Here is a 13,110-nt window from a genome sequence, read left to right as displayed (position 1 = left end):
TATCCTAACAAGAATGCTTTTAATTAATAAGAAACTCTTTTATATTAGACAATCGGGATACATAGCTACATAAGAGAGAGAGAGGGTCAGACAAAAGGCTATAGCTAGCTTTCCTTAACTGTGCTAGATGAAGCAGATGGGTTCAAAGGTGAACATGAAATCAATCTACCTAACTGTAAGGTGATGCACTTGGGTAGAATTAAGGAGTCAAGTAAGCACAGTTTAAATGGTACTGAATTAGTTAGCATTAGGAAGAAAAAGGATTTGGGTTTTGCAAAGAGTTAAATTTCCCTGTTGTTACTACTGAATTATGAGGCAAATGCCAGGGAATTCAGTTAGATGAAAAGGTTTTAGCAACCACCAAAACTGATTTTCTTTTAAAAGAACATGAAAATCCCAATTTGTGAAGGCAGTATGAAAGAGTCACATGCTATTATTCTGTATAGGAAATAATCTACCATACACTTTAAAATAGTCAGTTTTAATATAATAAAATGGATAAAATAAAATTGATTTTAAACCGATATATAAAAACAGAAAATAAAGGAAATTTTTAAAATAGCATATCATCATTTAATCCTTCATTTCTTCTGAAAAGAGATCAGTATTTGGTCATCATCTTTATAAAGACAAGCATGAGCTACATGGAAAGGCACAGCACTCGAGAGAGAAGCATGAACCAGCGACGCCAAGTGCACAGCCCCAATGCAGAGCCCGTCCTGGGAAAGCGGCTGCCAGCAATGCTCTTCCCACAGTATCTGACAAGGGCACTGGGCACTGCCTTCCCCAGCAAACAGGCCCTCTGAACTGGAAAGGCAGAAAAACAACCTTTTCCTTCTGAGGGACAATCGGTACAGTGGGAGAAATCCTCCCAGCCCTGTCCCCAGTCCCGGCTACCTTCAGTCCCTTCCTCTGGGTTATGGGGACAGTATTCTGAGACAGCTGCTGAAGCCAACCATGCATGATGTCAGACTGACAATCACATTTAAAGCAAACGCAATTATTTCATCTTCTCAAGGTGTAATTAAGAACAACCAGCTTATGCATGGATAAGAGATGGTAAATATATAGTTGCTAAGATTGTAGAGATCAAAGCCAGATCATTCTGAAAATGAAATATCACTAAATTAAAAAGAAAAAACACTGTGATGTACAATGACAGAAATAATCCTAATGACATTTAATTTATTGGAATCTTATTTGACAGGTAGGGGTAGAGATTCTCCCAACCACTGACTGACAGCTGGGGCCAGGATAGGTCGAGGCCAGACCTGGGAACTCACTCAGCTCTCCCACGTGAGCAGCAGGGACATACCAAATAAGCCAGCACCTGCTGCTTCCCAGGGTCTCCAGAAGCAGGATATTAGACAGGGAGGAGAGCTGGGGTTAAAACAAGGTGCTTGGGACACAGGCATCTCAGTGGCAAGACTGAGCCCCTGATGCTCTGACCATTTTTATCTTGACACCAGTTCTGTGATGGGCGTGATGATTATAAAATCTCAGCATTTCTGACCCAAGAGTGGACCTAAACAAAAATCTAAACATTTGTAGACTGGATAGAATACTTTTGAAAAAATAATTTTATCAACTTGAACACAACTGTGTCCTAATAGCTAGATTAAAAAACAGGATGTGACCAACCCTCTGTGCCTCATTCCAAGGTCTGACAAACAGAATCCACAGAACAGACTTCTATGTGCTTGGCTGAGTCCATCTCATGAAACAGCTACAAAGACGCACTTCTGACTGCTGGGTGTGGTTGTAGTCCATCTACGCTCACTGATTAGAACTACATTCTACCTGACAGACATGTGGCAGATTTATCTTTTACTACGATGACTAAATATTTCTTATTTAAGATTTATATCATACTAGCAGATAAAGAAAAATGCAAATACATGCTACGTATGAGGTGGCTGGCCTAGTCCTACCAACATGCATCACAGAATTATGGCAAAGATACTGCTACAGATGCAATTACAGCAGAATGCACAGATTCTTTCTGCTCATCATGTGTGCACATTAGTGTATCAAATGACCCTGAGTTTCTGAACACTTAATGATTTAGCTTCCAAATACATAAAGCCCAAATCACTAAATCCACAGTCACCACAGCAGACCTTCACAATGACTCCTTAGCTGACAGGGCAGCAGCAGGCCGTAAGTCAGAGGACAGACACCATGACACACAGCCTGGGGTACCGAACAACACCACGCTTCTCTCCTTTCCAGAGTGGTTCAAACATTTATCAAAACTCACCATTTGCAGGGCATAACGACAGGCTGAAAAACTTTCAAAGGACTGAAATAATTCTGGTTATGCTCTACGAACGCAGTAAATTTAAGCCAGAAATCAATGTCTACCATTATTTTAAAAGTTAACAGAAAGACATCTAGAAAATCCCAAACTACCTGGAAATTAAACATTACATTTCTGAATAACCCATGGTTAAAAGCTAAATAGCCCATGTTTGTTTTGTGTTTCAAATAGAGCTTCAAATAAAAGTGAGCCTCAAATCTGACCTTTAACTCTCTGGAGTATGAAATGAAAATATTATCTAAACCATTGTACAAGAATTGAGAAGAAAATGCAACAAGTGGCCTGCCCTGCAGCGTCACTGGTAGACGCCTCCTATAATGTCGGCGTCTCATATGCTTCATGTCCTGCCTGTTCCACTTCAGGTGCAGCTCCCTGCCAACGGACTGCCAATGGACTGCCAACAGGAAAGAAGATGACACAGGTGTTTGGGTTCCGGCAAACCACATGGGAGACCTGGAAGAAGCTGCTGGTCCTTGGTTTCAGGCTGGCCCACCCCCAGCTTCTACAGCCACCTAGGGAGTTAACCCATAGATGGGAGATTCTCTCTCCCTTTTTCTTTCTCCTTCTCTTTTTCTCTCTCTACATCCCCTCCTCCCTCCCTCCACCTAACCCTCACAAATAAAAAAATAAACATTTCAAAGAAGAAACACAGTGAATCTCCTACTTGTGCCAGAAAATGGAAAAGTAAACAACCATTTAAGCTCAGTGTTAACGTGTGGAAGCGCTTACGCACAGTGTATGTCACGAATGCTACATGAACACTGAGCGGCCAGACGCCATCACCCGTCTCAGCGAGCAGGAAGTTCCCAAAGTCCTGTATCGCAGGAACAACCCGTGTCAGCATCAGCTGGAACACACCCTTCCCCACAGGCTACGGCCTGCACACACAGAATGTTAGAGTGGACAAGACCATGAGTAATTCATTCAAATTCCGCTGCACAAAGTGATAATGAGCTAAATTGTGTCTTCAGGGAACTCCAGTTTTGTGGCATTTGAACAACTTAAACTGTCTATATAAATGCAGGTAAACACCAAAGCAGGGAAACCAAGGGAAAAATCTCTTTCTTTAGAACTCTTTACAAATTAAAATATTACAATTTAGCATATAAATTCCTAAGTATTACCTAACTAAAATGTACAGTACTCACAATCACAGTATTTGCAGGACTTGGGTTGTTGTGAAATGTCTTCCTCCTAATCGACTTGTAGGTACTACACACACATGGCTCAGCCTGCGCAGGGTCAGGCTGATCTGACAGGGCTGGAGAAGTGGGGATGGGGCAACTTTAAACTGAACCTTTTAATAAAAGAATTGTATAACTTAATTCTCTGAATGTTGCATTACAAATTGCTCCACACACAAACATTGCCATAATAATAAAGTGCATTGAAGCCTATCCTTCAGGGCAGACACAGCCTCGCTCCCTGTCAAGGTCTACCAGCTGCACCGCCAAAGTGCGCAAAATCCAGCACCACAGAAAGACAAGCCTGGCACACACAGATCATGTAGGAATGCAGTAGGACTCAACCACAGGCTTCCTACGGCACCTAAAGAACTGTGTTCCTAAAGCTTCCTTGTAACGAGCTCAGTTTACAACAGCAGACCGACTGCAGGAGAGGGACTGCCTGGCAGGGACGAGCAAGCCAAGGCCTCAGTGTCCTCGCTTCCCCTACGGGGACACTTCAGATTGCAAGTCCACACAAACACACTAACTAGATGCTTTTCTTAGAACATTGTTTACAGTTGGTGAGAGCTCAGCATGTCTTTCCAAACAGCATTCAGCATCGGCAATGCAGTAACATGCAGGCAGGCAGGCTACGGCGCCAGTGCAGAACCCCTCACTGCTGGCAAGTCTATCTCTGCTGTAACCTGTCCTCCCTTTCTCTGGCATTTGCTTCTTTTCTGCATTAGAGATCCTTTACTGCAGGCTAACTTGTTCCTAAAGTCCAACTGGTGTGACGGACATAAAAGGAGACTTGTCAGTCCTGTACCTAGCAAGTGGAAGAGCACCATTACAATGAGGGCTCTGCTGAAAACCTGTGGTCATAGTCCTCCCCTCACCTAAATGGTCACACGCTCAGCAGGCACGCAGAGCCCACAGGGCCGGGGACATCTCACCTTGACATTATCTGCATGAACCGAAGCTGGTAACCTGTTAGCTCAACACCTCACCAACGCGGCAAGCACTGAGCTCTGCTTCGGTTTGTTTTTCAAAGCTGCCTTGATACCAGAGAGACTACTAACTCAGACGCACTGCGTTACCAGATGCCTATACGAATATAAAACAGGAAGCCCAAAACAAATAATCTTACATCCATACACTGATAAATGTATTAGCAAAATTATTCTACTTCATTTAATGTTGATAGAAAAAAAAATTACTGAAATGCTTGAAAACAAAGTCTTATGCCGCTGGGAGTACTCCCTGTGACTCAGAAAGCCTCACCAGCACTGCCCAGTCCCTCTGCACCCGGGCACCAAGGGCACCAAGTGCTTTGTGACAACAGGGTCACGGCCAGGCTCTGTCAAGCAGGGACCATCACAACTGAGATATCCGGAGCTTGATGACGTCTGCTGCTCCCACTGATGCCAAGGCTTGGCCCAACAGGCCTAGTCTCCCCTGTCAGAGTTTCGTTACAGTAGGATTTGGGCTAAATTTTCGAACACTTTCCCAAAATTATTTCAGCTTAAATGCTTTCTCAAATAGGTTCCCACACCTATAAGGGAACATTTTATGGTTCAATAAAAAATAATTCAAGCACTCAAAGAAAACTCATTAATTAAACAGGTCTGCAGGAAAAGCATGTTTACCCTGACACAAGTACCTCACAAATACATCCCAGCATTTCCAACACACAACCTAGGAGCCACTGACAGCCAGCACCTGCTAGCGCCCTGAGCAAGGCCCTTCTGACTCCTGGGGCAACGCAGTCTGCTCCTTTTCAGGGGTGCGCTGGAAAACGCCGGTACACAGGAGCACAGATGAGCACTGTGAATCACAAACTTACTTTTGTAAAGCATTTTTACTAGTTAGTGAAAAAACCTGACTTAAACAACCAGTATAATTTTATCTGCTGGTTTTTAACTGTGCAGTCTGGGGATGATTAAGCCACCAAAGTTGCTTTTGTGATAAAATACAGTTGAAAAGCCCTATATTTTTATAGGCAAGATCAGAATGTACTTTTTCATAGATCTTGAGGCAGAAACGATCACATATTTTATCTCAATTAAAATAGGTTAAACTTTGTCACAAACGACATTATCACTTTTTTGAACAACTAAATGAAATTCTTTCCAGCACCGGTGTCTCGGTGCTTCCGCTCCCTTACCGGCATGAAGGTAGGCGAGGTCTGGATTTTCGATATCGGGGTGCTGCTCCTTCAGGTGGTTCCGGAACTCCACAGGGACATTGGTCCCGTAGTCACATCTGGGGCAGTTGTACATCTTGACCCCTTCGTGCTTCCCCGTGTGCAAAATGTGCTTGCGGATATTTTCAGCGCAGTTTGACCTGCAAGGTAAGAAAGAAAAGTAAATCAAGCCAAGGTCAGATTGGTAAAATCATTCCAGGAATCATGGCATTAACTAACATTTATGGAGGCACTCCATGTGGTGGATACTGTTCTAGGAGCTGTAGTCAGGAAAAAATTGATTTCCAGGATCCATTCATCCCACACACCTGGTAGTTTCTGAAAGCTAGGTGATCATTTCCAAGATAGATTTTTACCTTAGCAATTCATTTCTAATGAACCAGAAATACAAAAATCTCAGGTTGTGCTATTTTACTCTCAAATGATCCTAGTACCACTGGAGGGCAGTGAGGGCGTGTGCTTGTCCCGGGAGCACGCCTATGCCATGGTGAACTGGCACAAAACAAAGTGCTGAATTCAGAGAATTTAGAAAACAAAGATGCTTTCTAATGTTTTAAGTTCTGTTAAGAATAAGGAGGGCTCCAGAACAGTGTGAAGATGGACATGCAGCTAGACACGGTGGCCTGTGACACAGGCAGCAGAGCAGCGAAGGCTGTGGGCATCCCGTGACCTCACGGGTTTTGTAAAGAAACAGCAACACAAAGACATGCTGAACCGCCCTGAGAAAGAGGAGGGTTCCCTTCCCCCTGCTTGCTGCTTTCCTGCACAGAGGGTTCCCTTCCCTCATCCTGCTGCTTTCCTTTAAGGAGAAAACCAGAAGGTGAGCTGCATTCTCACCCCATCACCCACTTAGGCCCTTCCTGAAGCCACAGCCAGCTGTTTCGTTTGTATTTGCTATGTTTAGAACAGCATCAAAAAGATCATTACACAAATTCAGGTGGTGAAGGGTTCTAGAAGGAAACAGACCAGGCTGCTCTTAGGTTTCCTATAGACGGTCCCCAACACTTTCCCAAAGTGACTGCAGAGGATGAAGATGCTATGGGGCAAACTCTGCAAAGGTGAATGCAAGACCGAGCAAGAGAGGCAAATGTGACCTGGAGAGCACGTCACAAGGGCAAGTTGGGTACTCAGGTTCAATGAAGACACTTCTGAGACACGCTGCCTCGATGCTTCTGCTCAAAGCTGTGTTTGTCTATGATATTTTATTATTTTATGAGGCTTATTTTCTGGAGAATACATTCTGGGAAACAGTGGTGAAGGAAAGGAACGTGCTTTTAACAAGCAGTGTTACACTAGCCAAGTTATCACTCCACAAGCAAAAGCATCAAATGATGTTAGAAATTTAAAGACATGGCAAATACATCATCTTTTAATTCATGATTGGGAAGGAGCTGGAAAAGTATTCTCCCAGCAGGGCAAGGCAAGTGGAAATGGCATCAGCCCAGTGTCCCACTGATGGAGAAGTCAAAGAGGAAGAAGGATGCAGTGAATGGCAGCGGTAGCTGGACCAGCATTGCATGGAAACAGTGTAGGGGGAACACGCTTACTGCTGCCTTGTGGGGAAAGCTGTCCTAACACTCCTACCCTCTGCTGGGCACCGTGCACCATGGCAACAGTGCTGTGATTGGATATCAGAAGTTTCCTATTCTCCCTGGCCGCATCTTTAGACAATGCCATCAAAAACTGTACTTATCCAACAAAATATGGAAACAAGCACTAAGTTGGACAAATCAAGTCTCTCTATGACGGCAGTGTGTGGGTTGGTGGGTGGGGGGAGACAGGAAAGAAATGCAGCTATTTAGAAATGCACATTTGTCTGCAGTTTTAATTATTTCAAATAAACTATTTAGGGTTTTGTGAATAACAATGCCATCTTTTAAAAGCAAGATATAATACTGAAATAACAGATTTTTCCCCAGGTATTTTCAGTTTGCTTTCCGTAGGAACTATGCTAAGCTGCATGGTTAATTTTGCTTAACTTACATTCTTAAAAAAATATTTACTTATTGTTATTAGGAAGGCAGATACACGGAGAGAAGAAAATACAGAAACAAAGATCTTCTGTCTGCTGGTTCACTCCCAAGTGGCTGCAACAGCTGGAGCTGCGCCAAAGCAAGGCCAGGAGCCAGGAGACTTCTGGGTTTTCCATGCAGATGCAGAGTCCCAAGGCTTTGGGCCATTCTTGACTGCTTTCCCAGATCACAAGCAGGGATTTGGAAGGCAAGTGGAGCAGCTGGGACATGAACCAGCACCCATGTAGGATCCTGGCACATGCAAGGTGAGGATTTAGTTATTGAGCCATCATGTTCGGCCCTGCTCATAAGCGTTTTTTCCTGTCACTTCTGCATTACCAGATTTGCCTCTTCTATAAATCTATTGTTAACCAGCAAATAAGAATGAACGCTTACACTACCACTAGTCTGGCAACTGCAGAGGAATCCTGAGACCCTCAGAGCAGACTGTTACAGTCATTCCACAGAGTAGCAGGCACACACGACAAAGGAGAGGGGCTGCGGAGGCAGTGCAACTGGGGAGAATACAGGCTCACTGCAGCCACACCTGTGTGCACACGGCAGCAGCTTTCACTCACAGGAGTGGCAAGGCTGAGGGTCCTCAGCCTAGGAATAGCTGGACCACCTGAAAACAAGGAACATAAGACATATTTGGAGACCAGCACTGTGGCATAGGGAGGCAAGATGCCACTTGCAGTGCTAGCATCCCATTTGGATGTTGGTTTGAGTTCTACCTGCTCCACTTCCAATCCTGGGAAAAGAAACAGGGGAAGACATTGAACTTGAACCCCTGCAGCCACATGAGACTCAAAGGATGCTCCTGTCCTTGGCTTCTGCCTGGCCCAGCTCCACTGGATGAAGCTGTTTGGAGAATGAACTGGTATATGGAAGATCTATCTGCCTCTTTCAAATTAAAAATAAATAAATAAATAGCAACAATAACAGACAAGGCAACAATCTTGTTCTACCTTCAGATGTCCCTCCTCTGACTCTTCAACTCCCTAAATTTTCCACCATAAGCCAAGGAGTTCATTTCCGCCACTCGCTCTATGTAACTTGGTGCTTCCTTGGGGGATAAATAAAACGCACTGCAGGCCAAGTAATTTATGAGAAATAAAAGTTCCCAAGAGAAGGCATGTATATTCAATACAGAACTGAAGGTTATCTGGCCCACTGAACTCCAAATGAAGGCACAAGGGATGCACGAGCAAGCAGCCCCTGGGCGCCTGTGATGGGCAGCACCTTCAGCCCGGCCCTGGGCGTCTGTAATGGGCAGAACCTTCAGGCCTGCCCCCAACAGCAGGGTCACCAAAGGTTCTCCATTTCTAACCAGTTGTTCCCACCAGCAGAACAACCATGGTGATGACAGCACGTTTCACGTACAAAGAGAGACAGCCTGGAATTTGCATCCAGCATGTGACATCCAATTCTTCGAGGTGATGGCTCTGTAATTTCAGGCAATTACCTCAAATTTCTAAGACGTACTTTCTTTTTCATATGTTTTAAAAAATTATTTATTTTAAGCTGAAAGTTACACAGAAAGGGAGAAACACACAGAGAACTTGTATTTGCTGGTTCACTCCCCAGACTGGCCACTCCCAAGTGGACCAGCAGAGTGACAAACTGGTACCCACATAGGATGCCAGCATTGCTAGCAGTAGCTTTACCTGCTATGCCTTGTCACCAGCCCCAAGATGCTCCTTTTTAACAACAAAACAAGGCAATGGTATCAAACTACCAAAAAGCCACACTTGACCTATGCACTGTCATCTTCCTCAGGGCGAAGGGCAGACACGGTGAGCATGGACCAGCGCTGTGGAGGGGAAAGCCCTGGAGCTCCTCTCAGGCTGTAAGACCTCAACCTCTGGTGCTAAAGGCTGCTTGGAGGGTGGAAGGGAAGGCTGGCTGCACACAATGCCCAAGGCACAGCACCTGGGAAACAGATGGTCAACCCAAAGAAAAGCTTCACAGGGTGCAGGTCCCTCATGCTCAAGTCCTCACTGTTACCCTATAGTTGTTAGCCTTCTCTTTCAGGACACAGCTCTAAGTTACACAAAGTATTGCAAAGGCTTCCCGTTGAGGAAAAAAGACCACTTGTGTTGCAGGGATCTCAAGTGGGTCAATCTGTCACAGGCAGCAGGTTGCAGGGCAGGACGCAGTTTCCTGTCCCAAAGCAGCTGCGCACAGGACAGCCTGGTGGAGGAAGTCCCAGGACCGTGGCTGGTGGCTGCTGTCGGATGAGATCACTGGACACAAGTTTCTCTACCTATTAGGAGCTCCCTTTTGCTCTCACTCCTGAACTTCGTATTTCTTTTCTTTGTCTTTCCAATCAATCAATCAATCAAAAAGTAAGAGAGTATTGTCTAACTATAAAGAAAGGAGGAGGGGACAATTGTACACACAGTGTCTACTCGGCTCCTAGAAGAGGGCCTGAGACACAGAAGTCATAAACAAATGACCATTCCCATCAGAACAAATAAAACCAACAATCTCCCTCAACCGTCACCCCCATGTCTGCAAAATCAACAACTGCTTTGATAAACTGGGAACAATCAGGAATGCTACCATATTAGCCAGGGAATCATATTCTGGTAACAGCGAGCTCCTGCGCAATGATTCCGGAGCTGTTCCTCATGCTGGGTGATGTATCACTCTCACTCTGCTTTCCCACCCTTCCCTAGGCAGAAAACATTCCCACTTCCCATACGATTTTTTAAAACCTATTTTTTGTTGCCGCCCTGCAGCGACACTAAAATGACGAGGAATCTCGAGGGTCTGGAAAAACGGGAACCGCCACCGCAACTGACACACACAACAAACGAACACACAAACAAACACACAAACACGCAAACGAATGAACGAAAAGAAGGGCAAAGGAAGGACAAGAGGAAGGCGAACCAAAAAAAGGTTTACTGCCGAAAGGAGGCTGCTTATATACAGTTCTCCACCAATCACTTCTCCCCGTGGGTCCACTTGGCACTGATAGGCCAGCAGCAATGACATAATCGCTGGCCTATCCCTGTGACTTCCTGTTTACCTGCTGGAGGGACAAATCCCACCTCCTGGCCCTAGGCCAGCTGCCATCTTGCGGCGGCCCCTCATACAAGTGGGGTCGGTGGCTCCCCACAATTTTTTAAAGATTTATTTATTTACTTAGATGAAAGGCAGAGTTACAGACAGAGCAGCAGAGAGAGAATCTTCCATCTGCTCCTTCACTCCCCAAATTGAGGAACAGCTGGTGCTGGATCAGGCAAAAGCCAGGAGCCAGCAGCTTCTTCTGGATCTCCTAAGTGGGTACAGGTACCCACACACATGGGATTTCCCACTGCATTCCCAGGAGCATTTGCACAGAACTGGATGGAAATGGGACAGCCAGAACTTGAACTAGCATCTGCATAATGCAGGCAATGGTTTAACCCTCAATGCCACTGTGCTGACTGCAAGAAATGACTTTCCACAACATCTTAGTATACTATTTCAGTGTAACATGCAGTACCCCAAAAAAGGATTCAAGAAAGTTTGCAAAGAATATGAAACAAATGAGTGTAAATGAAAATGATGTTATCCAAAAAGAGGACTGTGCAAAGTAGCTAACTGTTTCTTACGTGGATAAATGCACTCACGCTCCCTTCATACATAGGAAGCATAAAATATGGATTATATGAGTAACATAAAAATGTTACAAAATACTGTGACAAAAGTATAATGTTAGCTAGAACATTAATAGCTCAACACAATTACATTTAAAACTGTTTTGAGATTATTGAGAGAGTAAGAGTTGAACTGGTCTGTGAAGTAGGAAACACTTGGCATTAGTACACTGAAGATGACAACAATCATAATCACCATTAAAAGAGACATGCTATGATGAAATATTGTGCAATAAAAGTTTATACATCTATGCATACATATGCATTCACACACATATGCAAACACAAACACACATCAGCATACTGCACTGCACACAGGCACAGAAAGGTGTCTGCCACTCGTTTAATGAAAAAGGCAAGGACTGGCCTGTTGGCTCCACTGGCTGATTCTTCACCTCCAAGTGCTGCATCCCATATAGATGCCAGTTCATATCCCAGTGCTCAACATCCCATCCAGCTTCCTGCTAACGACCTGGGAAAGTGGCAGAACTTGGCACAAGGTCTTGGCCCCTGCACCTTTGTGGGGGACCTGGATAAAGCGCCTGGCTCCTGGTTTTGGGAGTGAACCAGTACATGGAAGACATTTCTGTTTCTCCTTTTCTCTGTAAATTGTTTTTTTTTTTTAAGATTGATTTATTTATTGGAAAGTCAGATATATAGAGAGAAGGAGAGACAGAGAGGAAGATGGTTAAACTCTTCACAAAATTAAAGAGGCTTCCTAGTAAACCCCATAGATCTGACATGATCACTGAAAAATTATCCAAGTGGCTAGCAGTTGCAGATCACCACAAGTTCCAGGTACTTAGGACATGAAGTTAAATATTAATGTGGGGGCCCGGTGCAGTGGCGCAAGTGGTTAAAGGTCCTCGCCTTGCACGCCCGGGATCCCATATGGGTGCCGGTTCTAATCCCGGCAGCCCCGCTTCCCTTCCAGCTCCCTGCCTGTGGCCTGGGAAAGCAGTTGAGGACGGCCCAAAGCTTTGGGAACCTGCACCCACGTGGGAGATCCAGAAGAGGCTCCTGGCTTTGGATCGGCATAGCACTGGCCGTTGCACTCACTTGGGGAGTGAATCAACAGACGGAAGATCTTCCTCTCTGTCTCTCCTCTCTGTATATCCGCCTTTCCAATAAAAAAATAATAAAAATAAAATCTTTAAAAAAAAATATTAATGTGAACATAAAACTTTCCTTAGGTTTTCTAAGGAAAGTAGAGGATTTGAGGGTTGAATCAATTCCATCCACAAACTATGAAGAAGTAAACACATATACTGTAAATATGCTTTGTGGATTTGAATGCCCATATACTTAAAAGTCAGCTACTGTACAATAATGTTTTAGAACAAGATTTAAAAACATACTTCATGTATGTTTATTTACATAAGAGTTCATAACAGAACTTTTTAATCTGTTTGCATATGGGTCTTTGTCACTGTGGGAAGAGAGATTTCCAGGGGGCATCACCTTCAGTTCCTCCTCCATCTGAACTACAGCATGTTTTGAATCCATCTCCAGTGCCACACATACAATCACCCAACATCATGCCAGTGTTCTGTCCACATGTCTTCAAGAATATGTGATGACTTCCGCTCAAAACCAATTGTTCTGCTGCTTTTTATTGTTCTCTAAGTTGAACAGTGGCATACATAGCACATTCCTTTCTCCGAAATATCCTCTTAGGTGAAAAATTATGGTCCTTATTCAAACCATACTGTAGTCTAATGAAAATGAAGGGAGAAAACACACAGATTTGACCATATTA

The 13,110-nt window shown here is 44.2% G+C and overlaps 1 protein-coding gene across 2 annotated transcripts in view; it reads right to left on the bottom strand.

The window, feature by feature from the left end:
- ZNF407 (zinc finger protein 407) overlaps positions 1-13,110 on the bottom strand; it is a 391,190-nt gene that overhangs the window by 109,791 nt on the left and 268,289 nt on the right. For both annotated transcript variants that reach the window (XM_040985129.1, XM_040985128.1), the window contains exon 8: positions 5,651-5,829. In XM_040985129.1, coding sequence (XP_040841063.1) covers positions 5,651-5,829 — 179 coding nt within the window. The remainder of the gene's footprint in view (positions 1-5,650; positions 5,830-13,110) is intronic.

This window comes from Ochotona curzoniae, unplaced genomic scaffold (assembly GCF_017591425.1).
Source record: "Ochotona curzoniae isolate NIBS_2020 unplaced genomic scaffold, NIBS_Ocur_1.0 contig_43, whole genome shotgun sequence".
NCBI classification, from domain to species: Eukaryota; Metazoa; Chordata; class Mammalia; order Lagomorpha; family Ochotonidae; genus Ochotona; species Ochotona curzoniae.
The sequence above is the reverse complement of the archived record's forward strand: the minus strand, read 5'-3'. Positions and strand labels throughout refer to the sequence as shown.